At 37.2% G+C, this 12,417-nt stretch overlaps 1 protein-coding gene across 2 annotated transcripts in view; it reads right to left on the bottom strand.

Annotated features, from left to right (window-relative positions):
* LOC117288251 overlaps nucleotides 1–12,417 on the bottom strand; it is a 52,350-nt gene that overhangs the window by 25,256 nt on the left and 14,677 nt on the right. The window contains exons 10-18 of one of the 2 annotated variants that reach the window (XM_033769045.1): nucleotides 12,147–12,338; nucleotides 11,524–11,685; nucleotides 9,592–9,760; nucleotides 6,619–6,965; nucleotides 5,365–5,566; nucleotides 4,129–4,962; nucleotides 2,912–3,183; nucleotides 599–805; nucleotides 6–114 (exon numbers count right to left, since the gene is read on the bottom strand). In XM_033769045.1, coding sequence (XP_033624936.1) covers nucleotides 6–114; nucleotides 599–805; nucleotides 2,912–3,183; nucleotides 4,129–4,962; nucleotides 5,365–5,566; nucleotides 6,619–6,965; nucleotides 9,592–9,760; nucleotides 11,524–11,685; nucleotides 12,147–12,338 — 2,494 coding nt within the window. The remainder of the gene's footprint in view (nucleotides 1–5; nucleotides 115–598; nucleotides 806–2,911; nucleotides 3,184–4,128; nucleotides 4,963–5,364; nucleotides 5,567–6,618; nucleotides 6,966–9,591; nucleotides 9,761–11,523; nucleotides 11,686–12,146; nucleotides 12,339–12,417) is intronic. The other variant, XM_033769037.1, reaches the window with a different exon arrangement.

Here is a 12,417-nt window from a genome sequence, read left to right on the forward strand (position 1 = left end):
CTTACGAAAGTATCCCATGCCGACGATGGATAACGATGTACAACACAAGCGAGACAACTGCAATAGTTACTACCACCACGATAACAATAGCAACAGCTACCACTGGCTTCGTACCTTCAACAGAAAGCAAAATGGTGATACCTTTGTTTTTTTGGTTCAAAATTTTAACTGTAGAAATATAACTATTTATTTATTTATTTTCGTTTTAGAGTTGGAAAGGTTTAAATGTAGCCATGACCAGCTGACTGCCTAGGATTAAAGATGACAATAAATACTGAAAAGGACACAATGATGGCAAGTTAGTCTGCTAACAAATTAAATGAAACCCACCAAATATTGATGAATATTTGATCTCATTGTTCCAGTTAAAACTAGCTTTGTCTAATTTATTATTATTAATTTAATTTAAAGGTCTGTGATTATTTTAAATTATTATATAAATCCTTACATTTATTAAAAATGTAAATACCACCCTCTTGAGCTTGCTGTATTACTCTATAATGACTTTCCATTGTATTGTATCAATCTAAAATTGGCACTTGAACCAAAAGTTACAGAAGACAATGTTAAATGAAGCAAAATGAGGACACCAACATACCTGCAGCTCCAGTTTGCTGAGTGGATTTGCCATGTATACAGTTACTAAAGCATTCACTGCTGATATGGAATTCTGTACCAAGGACTTGGATAGTTTTGGTCTTCTTGACAAAGCTGACGTAACTATCAAAAAGGAGCTGGGACTGGCTTTCACTCAAGGCAAACATCTCTACTTCATAGTACACACTGCCATTGAGTAATTTACTATCTGCCCAAAACAAAAAGAAGGAGAACAAACAAATCAAGGAATATATCTTTGAAGTTAATTTCTTGACAACTTTTTCCCCTGTTAAATAAGCAACTATCCCTGCTGATAATAATGATAATAATAAACAGTCTTTTTATATATTATTATTGGGATTACCCATACACTTGTACACTCATAAAACACCCTCTGCAATTCTAGAGCAATGTCTTTCCAACTATTTTCCACAGATCTTTGGTATGTAGGCTACTGAGTTTACAGTGCTAACATACATCAGTGTAAAACCGAAATTAATGATCTTTATCCCAGATGCAAGTTTCCATCTATTTAGTTATTATAAAGCAAATCATACAATAAAGTCTCAACGCCCTTGGGTGAGTAAACAGGTGAGTTTCAAGTTTCAACTTAAACTGTTCCAGGATGGGGCAATTTTTAATGTGGTGTGGAAGATTGTTCCATAGTTCAGGTGCAGTAAATTGGAAGGCACGTTGACCATTTTGATTTGGTGAGAACTGAAGTTTGTATATACTCAGCGCCTTGAGTACCTTGTTTGGTAGATACGTGCGCTATATAAGACTTCGATATTATATGATGAATAGGGTAGATGGCCTTAGCTTTCGATCCAATCCGGACCTTCTTCAGAGGCATAAAACAAGTACAAACAAATACATATCCATTTATAGAAAAAGAGAGGGGGAAAGGGATTAATGAGAGGATCCAGAAAGAAGCGGGAAAATAACAGCCAATCAAAGTTTCTATTCGATAGACTTCGATATTATATTATATAATTGAATGCTAAGTGAGAAGGTCTTTATTGCTGGAGTGAAGAGTCCTTGATGGATGACGTTTACTGATTAATTCTTGGAGGTAAACTTGGGCCATTTCATGTGTGCATTTGTTCGTAGATCAAAACAAATATTTTAAAAGTTATCTGGGATTTTACTGGAAGCCAATGCAGCTGATGTACGACCGATGGAATGGGTTCACATAAGCTTGTTTTGGTGATTATCCTAGCGGTCACATTTTGTATGGGTTAAAGTTAATTGAGTTGTGAGTCTGGTTATCCATTGAGAAGGCTGTTGATTTCTTTTAAAGTAGATAAAGCAACAACTATTTGGTTCACTAGCGTTTATCTATCAAGGATCTGACTCTTAAAAGTTGGTATATCTTTTATTCCATGATATATTTCATTGTTAAAAAAAAGTTTTTGACAAACAAACTTCTATTTAACCAAACACAACAAAGCAAAACATCTTACATAACAATGTACATAAAAGAGCTGCATAGCTCATTGATTTTATGAATGTTGTACCAGCAGAATCTTGTATTTATTGCCATTACATCTCCCCAGTAAACATAACACCCAAAAGAGAATGCTACCTGCATTTTCAATCAATGTAAGAGGGTCTTGATTTGCTGTTAATTTGAAGGACATTGTTGTAAAACACTGTGATAACATTCCTGTTTAGAAAAAACATATAACTTTAAGCTGAACAAAGAAACATTTACTAGAGCGCGACTTGAACCTACGACCCCACGATTACAATAACATTTGATTACTGTCTAGATGTCTGTCCTCCAAACTTATATTAATCATTAAACATTGTTTTCTCATCAAAATAAATACAAATGTAAAGACGAGTGCTGATTAACTTATTTGATTAATTTGAATGTTAATCAAGTCTAATCAAAGTTGTATCAAGATTGTCACAGGTTATCTCGAATTTTGGTGTGGCTACATCATTACTATTATCATTGGTTTATTAAAAAACATTCAAACTTGGCAGCCAGAGGCTGAATTGCATTTAAAATAAATACAGAGCATAAGAAAATATATTGGAAAAAAAATGATTACAGAAGAACATTAAGAAATATTTATTTAAGTACAAAGGGCAGTTTACGGTTGTATGGCTTCTGACTGGCACCCTCAAACGAAAATATGGACAAAATAGGGAGATTGCCAACATATGGCCGGATAGCTCAGTTGGTAGAGCGCCAGCGTGTTTACGATTGCGGTCATTGGTTCGAGTCCCACTCTAGTCAATTTGTCTTTGTTCAACCCAAAAATCAAATCTTATCAAATCAAACAGATGATTACACCCTTCTCACCTTTCAGGTAAAACTCCCTGAAACCACACTGGCATTCAGCATTCACTCCCTCGGCTATACGTTTCTTAACGTCAGTGCCAAATTGAGGGTTGGCCTTCCACACATCATAAGCAGCGTCCAGAATGTGCAGTTGCACTGTCTGTCTGAACTTCCTGATTGGACATTTGTTGGTGTGGCCTGGTGTAGGGGTGGACAGGGTGAAGACCGAGGGATCTGTGATGTCACAGCAGGTGCAGCGAGATATGGACGGGTTGGTGATATCGGCTATGGCACTGTCGAGGTAGAAAATAGAACAGGTAGTTATTTTCGCAATGTTTTCATTTTGTTAGGGCACTACGCCTATCTGGATTTTTTGTGTGGGCATTGAAAATTGGGGAAGGCATTTGCCTCTTAAGGCACCCATGTGGCTACACTGTTGATAACATTATGTAATCAAGTAAAAGAAAGACAATAGCGAAATATAAAATGCATAAACTTAGAATGATAAACATAAAAGTGAATTAATAAAGGAACTTTTCAAATTAAATTAATTTTTTTGATAAAGAATATCTCTGTGACTTTACTGTTGGTAACATATGAAATGTATGTATTTATTTATTTATTCATTCAGGCTTTAAAAACATCAAAACACCCAGCAACAAAAACTAGAAATGTATAATTTAAAAACATTAGGAAAACAATGGGCCATATTTTTGACCGCGTGAGGGCGCTCTCAATCACTTCCGGGGGTATATTCATTCATACCCAAAACAGTTATTAAAGATTGGAACACATAACCACCACAGACATCTAATCCATCACGGACAATAAGACTTTTAAAGGAGCCGTTATAATCCACCTCTAAAACAAATTGAAACTACGGCGCAACACTAGTGACAGAACGCCTATTAATCTGTGCAGGGCGAATCGCGTATACCCCCCAGAAGTGATAAAAGTACTATTTATAGCGCCCTCGCGCGGTCAAAAATAAGGCGCATTGGAGACATAAGAGCAAACAGAAGCCTAGGGATTGCCCAAAAGTGAACCAAATCACTATCCAAAGGAGCAATCCCTTTGATCCCTGAAATCAAGCAATGGAAAGACAAAAGAGAAGTATGAAATGCATAAACTTAGGAACTTTTCGAAATGAAAAATGTTTGGTCAAAGAATATCTCAATTAGGAACAGTTTTTCTTCCAAATTCCCAAACAAAAAAATCTGAAAAGGCCAGGTACTGACCTTAAATTTCCTGTGAAGAATCCTTGAAATCCCGGAGTGAGGACCGAAGAAAGCTTCCTTGTAGATTGTGAACTGTCATTGGTGAACACAACAGCGTCCACAAGGTCTTCACTTGTGACCCGTGAGCCCATTATTGTAGCGCTGTAAGGCATCTGGTAAACGGCAACAGCGCCCTCGCCGGGCCGTATCACACTATCCCCGGATACTGGGAAGAGGGCGTTCGGAGGTGGGATCACGTTACTCGTACCAATAACAAACTTGCCCTCAGATGAGATGAAACGACTTTCGAGCGAGAAGGCGTTATAGTAAACGGGACCCTTGTTGGAAGACGCAGCGAGCACCAATGTATAGGCATCTAACCGAGTACCAGGAGGTCCTCTCAACTCCACAAACTCCTTACTATTAGAACCTTGGGTCCCTGGTCTTACCTCATTGATAATGATAGCTGTGGGTGTGGCTACTGTCGTACCTGTTTGACACAGATTGTCCCCTTGAGGTGTAGGAGCAGTCAAGGCGAACGCAGATCCATGTAACTTCTGGCAACACTTGCATCGACTAATACTCATGTCACCTTGGGAAAATTCAGAGTTAATCTGGATCTGGGATTGGCCTGGTAGTAACGCGTCGATAAGTTGGGTGCTAGGTGGGTCCCTGTAGCCATACACCATAGCATCAACCAACTCGTCATCATCCATGGAGCTAGCAGTCCCTTTGTCTTTATACAGAACCACAGCATTAGAACCAGTGTTGTGGGGAAAGTTGGCTATTGAAGGGCTTATCTCCAGGTCAACTTGCCATTCTGTGCTGGGTTTCCCATATACAAAATAACCATTCCTGCCACAAGTACAGAGAAAAGCAAAACAATATTCAGTACCCCCAAATTTCAGTCATCAGTTTTTCTGAAACTTTGCACTTTCAAGATGAATAAAGTACTGAAGGCATTATTAACAATCTGATCCTACAAAAAAAACATAAAAAATACTTCTTTAACTCACTGAAGCAAAATAAGAACACAAACACAAAATAATTATTTTTTCGAGCACTGCTCAAAAACAGTTATTGGATCCCAAGAGGACCATCTAGAAAATGTATTTGAAAAATTAATCTTCACGCCCCAAAACCTAGTAAAAATATATTGGGAAAAAGTGCAAAAAATAGTTCGTTTTTTTACCCGAGCAGAGTCTTTCTCGACAATTTTATATCATTATTTTCCCAACGATCCTTAACTGAACTCACATATTTGTTGAGTGGCCGGCAAGAGATTGGACTGAGTAAGCTGTCGGACCGTCTTCTCCATAGTCGTAAAGTACTATGGAGAGAGAATCAAGAGGGGTGGAGCCTCGCCCTCCATCGTACAGCTCAATCAAACCAACTTGGTCTCCATCTAACTTGACCTCATTGATGACCACTGGGGTCATGGAGCAGAGATTCGCCCGACCTGTCCAGGAAAACAAACAATATTCAAATAAAAATGATATCATTCATTGATATCATACTAATGCAATCATTTAGAATCTCTATGTTTTACATTCATACTTTTATTTTGTCATATTTTCATATTCGTGCATGCTATTTGTTTGCAGGTCTGGTAGGGCACATCGCTTTCATGAAATTTAAACAATTTTGCCTTACCCTGGATGGCACCTGCCAGCAAAGATTATATCCAAGGATTTAAAATAAATATACATATATATATATAGGGCTAGATAGCTCAGTTGGTAGAGCGCCGGCACGTTAAACCGGAGGTCGTTGGTTCAAATCCCGCTCTAGTCAATTTTTCTTTGTTCAATCCAAAATCATTTAAAAATGTACCCAGTCAGTTTCCCTTGTGGTTTATTATTTGATATCTGATATAAAAAATCGCATCCCCTTAAGGTGATCCCCTGTCTGCCACTTCCCAGGTTGAATCGTTACCCGAGTGTGATCCCTGGCTACACAGCAGTTTGCGGTTTAATGGCTTCTGACAGGCACCCCCGAACAAAGATATTGACAAAATTGGGAGACCACCAACATAGGGCTAGATAGCTCAGTTGGTAGAGCGCCGGCACGTTAAACCGGAGGTCGTTGGTTCAAATCCCGCTTAGTCAATTTTTCTTTGTTCAATCCAAAATCATTTAAAAATGTACCCAGTCAGTTTCCCTTGTGGTTTATTATTTGATATATATATATATATATATATAGCAAAAAATAACTTGGACTTGCATCCCCATAAGTATCCAACAAGACTTTCCTTTTATTTATTCCTATCCAAACTTATTCCCAAAGAGTCAACAAAGACTGAAACTTGGATCAAAACTTTAGGAGGTATGTTGAAATGACGGCATTTCCACCCAAGGGGTGTATATTTCACAGAGCGTTTAGGAACACTTTCTTCAGCACTAGAAGAGTAGATCAAAGGATTTCTTGATGTGAAACAGATAACGACTGATTTTCTGACTTAAAACAATTTTTAAAAAAGTTTGACATTTCTCATCCAAAGTTACTACTCACCCGGTGTTGGTTGTGAAACGGTAAAAGCAGACAGAGACACCATGTGATTACTCAGACACCGAGACAGGGACTCATCTTCCTCCGAGTATTCAGGGTCCTCAACGGCAGGCGTCTGGTAAGGAGCTAACTTCTGCAAAAGTGTATTATCACCCATGTCTTGTCCGTAGATAAGTACATCCACTAAGTCCATTGATGTGGCGATGGTACCTCGAGGAAAGAGCCTGGCAGTGGTGTAGTACAGAGCAATGGCATCGGGGCCATGTTGTAGGAAGTTGTCCGGGAGGAGGATGTGAGGTGTGGGACTGACGGAAGATGTTCCCACCACAAAGAAACCATTTTGGTTAGTCCTGGAGAAGGAATCAAAATAAAGAACAGAAAATATCAGAGGACACAGAGAACTAACATTATGTTAAATTTGCATGGAGGATTAAGAATACTATTGGTCTACACTTGCCAAAATACCAAGTGACATACAAAAGAACCTGTATCCTGCTCAGTTTTGCTAAACACAAAATCGCTAAGGACTATTTTCTGCTTTGGCAGCTTTATAAAATTGGTTCCACTTATAAATTGCCTGGTCTGATGCAGGAGAAAAATTAGCCAAGGAAGTGACTGCTGATCACATCATAAATCTTGGCAAATTAAAATAGGAAAATATTGGCAAGCAGTTTTGTTATGGGATTTGAGGCATTTCATGGTGAGGTATCATTATTTGGTTAGTGGTAACACAATGTGTGTGTCTATACTTGCTAGGTAGAATATTTTGTGAACTTCCTTGCTTTATATTCTACGACTGCGGGGTGGTTTTTTTGGAATTCGGGGGACTTCTACTGTTGCAACACTCTCGAAGTGAATTATAAGGAAAGTGGCTTTTTACTTTGGTAAAGTGACAAGGCCCAATTTCATAAAGCCTGTAAGCACAACAACTTGCTAAACAGAAAAGTGCTGCTGTTTTTTAACAGAAACAGGTTACCAGCCAAAATACCATGAAGTTTACAATGTTCTGACTGATGTCCCACTCAACTTTTGCTTAGCAAACAAACTTGTCAAGAAGTGTTTTCTGCTAAACAGCTTTATGAAATTGTGCCCAGATGATAAGATTAACTGTTTCTGTATCAGGAGGAAGCTCTGACAGCTCTAAGGATACAGCACAGAGTCCTGTGCAGTATCCTGTAGGGTGACACATGTGTCAAACTTAATTAACGTAGGCACTACACAGCAGTTACTTGACAGCGCCTACTTCTTATTGTGTGTTATTACTTACAAATGTATGGCAAGTTGAATCCTCTGTACTAAAGTCTGCTAAAGGTTTTTATTTTGGCATGAACTTTGAGGATTAAAGACACTCCCCCATTGACCCCCATTTAACACTATTTTCTTTTGGTATGACCATATTTAGTTTTATTTTGTTTATTCATTGGAAAGACACCAACAACTGTAGCTGAAAGAGTCACTTCACAATGATAACATATAATTACATAAAAAAACAATTGGCTGTTATTTTCCCGCTTCTTTCTGGATCCTTCCCTTAATCCCTTTCCTCTCTCTTTTTTCTATAAATGGATATGTATTTGTTTGTACTTGTTTTATGCCTCCTAAGAAGATCCGGTTTGGATCAAAAGCTAAGGCCGTTTACCCTACTCATTACATAAAAAAGAGATAGATAGATGTTTGCTAATTTCTTTTAGGTAAGACCAGCAAATATTTAGTAAATAACTAACATCAAGTAATAAACAACATAAAAAACTGATCGATTAAATTTGATCGGGAAACTGATCAGGTAAATTTGAAACAATTTGGGGTCGCCTAAAGACTAATTGACTAGATTGCAGCTTGAACCTGCAACCTCTGGACTATTAAAACGTTGGCATGCTAGTTGTTCAACCTAAAGTTAAATGACAAACAATTTACTCTCAACCAATGTGTCAGGCATGCAGCTGCAGTTTGTCAAAAAAGAGGACATTTCTGGTCACAGCAGGAATTTTCACTGTGCTTTTTTGTTTTCAATGGCACACTAAGAAATAAAATTAAGCAAATCAGCTTATCAGCTGAAAAGTTACTACCTGGTCTGTACATATTCTGCCCAGTTTTTTTGTTTGTTTATAAGCTTTAAGCGGAGATTGTTTAAGTAACCAGACGTCAGTGTTGAATTCTGACAGGTGACGTGACATGGACTGCTTGGGAATTTAGGGTGAGATAACAACCCCCATGGCCAATAATTTCTTTACAAACTATTTTAAGTGCAAGTGTTGACTTCTGAGAGTTGATGTGAAACAGGTTAATATGGGCAATATTATGTTGAAGGTGAAGTCATCTGGGAACCTCTTTTCATCTCTACTGAAATTCAATCTGACATATTAAGGAGTCAACTTTTACAGCTGACATGAAACAGATCCATCATTAAAGTATGGTACATTGATAACAATGGCTCAACCCCCACGCTGAAAACAGTTGTACCACAAGGAGGAATACAAACAAAACATAACTGTTGTAAAAAATTGTATAATAAACATACAAAACTTGATACAAACTATGTGGTGCTGTCTGTCAATGACCTGTTTGGCACTTTTAAGGCATGTTTTTACCATGGTTTATAGCAATTAGATGTAAACCATAGAAAGTGTTGTAAGTTTATGGTTTACAAACCATGAACATGCAATAAACATGAATAAATCATGGTTCATGAACCATGAAAATTTACGTATCATTAAAACATGGTTTATAAACCATAAAAATTGAAGCATCAAATTCATGGTTTACAAATCATGGTTTACAAACCATGAAATTTGGGGCATCGTTATTACTACGTTATTAAAGAGGAAGGCGTCTTTTATAATGTTTTATACCTTCAACAGTTGCTCATTACCAAATGAAATATTTAGTATATACATTTTGAGCAATTACCAAACCTGTCTAGGTTTGGGTATTTAAAAAACAAAAGTAAAGGTGAATGTTAAAGTGAATTCAACTTACATGTATCCAGTGAGATCTAGTTCCAGGTAGGAGCGATCTTGATTGTCTCCGTTGTAGAACACCAACACAAACCCATTGAGTGAGATGAACCCTCTGGCTAGACTGGATAACTCAATGAATTCACCACCTCCATTACTGGCTGCTACATTCACCTCATTGATCAGGACACCTTCAAATTCAAAAGTAAATTCCATATCTTATTTGTAATTTTTTTCATTATTTTTGTCTACAGATGTCTGTTTTTTTTAGTGTGGCTTTAAATTTATATTATCTGAGTTATATTAAAATTTTTGTTTTTCATAACAAATTTATTCCATTTCCCTTAAAATGTTAATGTCCCTATTAAGGCGTACAAATATTTTGCTGTTGCTATATTTTTCTTGTAAATATGCATTGTAATTCAGCGCTCTGGTTGCGATGAGCAGATTTGAATAAACCAGTAATAATAACAAGTTCCAAAAAGTAACAAATATTAATTTCTTGTGCTGTTCCCTGTCAATTGAAATCTTGGCCGAATAAATAATAATGGGTGTAATAAAACTCTAGCTGGAGCACAGAATGCACAATGAGAGCCTACAGTGGTTGGATGCTGATTAGACCATTCCTCAAAGTTTCTCAACTCCCCGGGGAGCATATAACCCCATCCAACACAATACTGTCTCAACCCTCCCATTTATAAGCGTGGGTTAAAAGGAAAAAATTTTGTTGAAGGAACACATTGCCTTGGATCAGTCGAGTTGGTCTTTGAAAAGCGTATGTAACCATTTGTTATAAAATGCGTATGGTTAGAAAGATGTTTTAAAAGTAGAATATATTGAACCACACAAGTATCACTAAAAATTGCGTGGTTTTCCTCTTACCTCGTCGACAAACACGGTCGGCCATTTATGGGAGTCAAATTTTAGACTCCCATAAATGGCCGACCGTGTTAGTTCGCAAAGTAAAAGGAAAACCACGCAATTTCAAGGCAAATGTGTGCGGATCATTGTATTCTACTTTTTAAACGTCTTTCTAACCATATGCATTTTATAACAAACAGTTACAAACGCTTTTGAAAGACCAACTCGACCGATCCAAGGCAACATGTTCCTTTAGTTGCATTGCTCATGGATACAAGTGTCATGACCCTGAGTTCTATGCACTAGACAGGTGGGCCACAATACATCTCCTTTCTAAAATAACAGTATTAATACAAATTTGGTCTTGGAGAATAAAACTAAACAGTTTCAACACTGGTGTGATTTTAAAACCTTTCATGCCAACATTTATTGTCAGATAAATTCTAAAATGATAGTAATATTCGAAATATAAACATAAATTTTGCAGCAACATTTAAAGGTTTTTTCTACTTTGCATGGTGGAAATATGACATAGTAAGGTTTGCGGTAACACCATAATGATAGTCTATAAAAGAGTTGGGGTAGTTCTGAAAAGAACCGTAGGTATCATCTCAAAGTTTCGATCAGTATGCTCTGATCGTCTTCTGGGTAAAGTTTTTTTAAACAATGATTTGACTTTAATCCAGTTTAAAGGCAGTGGACACTATTGGTAATTACTCAAAATAATTATTATCATAAAACCTTACTTGATTACGAGTAATGGGGAGAGGTTGATATATAAAACATTGTAAGAAGCTGCTCCCTCTGAAGTAATGTAGTTTTTTCGCGAAAGAAGTAAATTTCCACAAATTTGATTTCGAGACATCAAGTTTAGAATTTGAGGTCCCGGAATCAAGCATCTGAAAGCACACAACTTCATGAGACAATAGTGTTTTTTTTCTTTCATTATTATCTCGGAACTTCAACGACCGATTGCGCTCAAATTTTCACAGGTTTGTTATTTTACGCATATGTTGAGATACACCAAATGAGAAGACTGGTCTTTGACAATTCCCAATAGTGTCCAGTGTCTTTAAAAACAGATCGTTTATACCTGTCTTTGATACACCGCTTTGTTGAGTGCAGTTATTAACCTGGCCTGGAGTAGGTAAGCCCATGCTGTAGACGTCTGGACTCAATCGTTGATCTCCTTTACAACGACTAATGGTTTCATCACCAGTGGCATGGTTGGAATCCTCTACTACAACATAGCCACCTGGACAAATGACACAAAGTTAACAGTAAACTTTTATTGAAGGTATGACGGAAATGCACCAACCATACAAAGAAATGACTAAAAAAGGAGGTTGGCACATATTCTTAAATTTTACAAGTAACTGGAAGCTGAGGTCAAGTTTTATTCTAAGTTTTTCTTTGTTGTTTCGTTGATTTGAATGTACTTTCGTATGTTTTGTTAATTAGTTTTACATGACGAAACAAAATCAACCCCACGTTAAACTCCATACAGTTGGAACCATAATGGTCTGGAAGTTCAAATACGCGAGACTTGCACAGTCTATGGCAATACATTGTCCTTTCTGTTATAGGTCCCCAGGTGCATACCTACTAACCTCAGCGGGATTATCAAGGTAACTTTTTAATAAAAGCCAACTTGTAAACATCGTTTTAAGATTACTAACAAAATTAATAAGGTTATTTTTTGGCTAATCAATTTACCTGGCATTATCTTTTCCACTAGACTAATGTGTTCCTTATCCTCAGTTGAATAGATAATAGCGTCTACTAGACTCCTAGATGAAGCCACAGTGCCATGAGGGAAAGCTCCTACAGGTGCTCGATACAAAGCAACAGCGTCTGGACCATCCTGAAGAAATCCGTCTCTAGAAGTTGTAATGGCTACATTGCTAACTGGTTAGAGAAAATTAAAAAATTTACATTTTATTTCAGTAGTATTTTGAGATATTGGCAATCCACACGATTATGTCCA

This window comes from Asterias rubens, chromosome 1 (assembly GCF_902459465.1).
Source record: "Asterias rubens chromosome 1, eAstRub1.3, whole genome shotgun sequence".
NCBI classification, from domain to species: Eukaryota; Metazoa; Echinodermata; class Asteroidea; order Forcipulatida; family Asteriidae; genus Asterias; species Asterias rubens.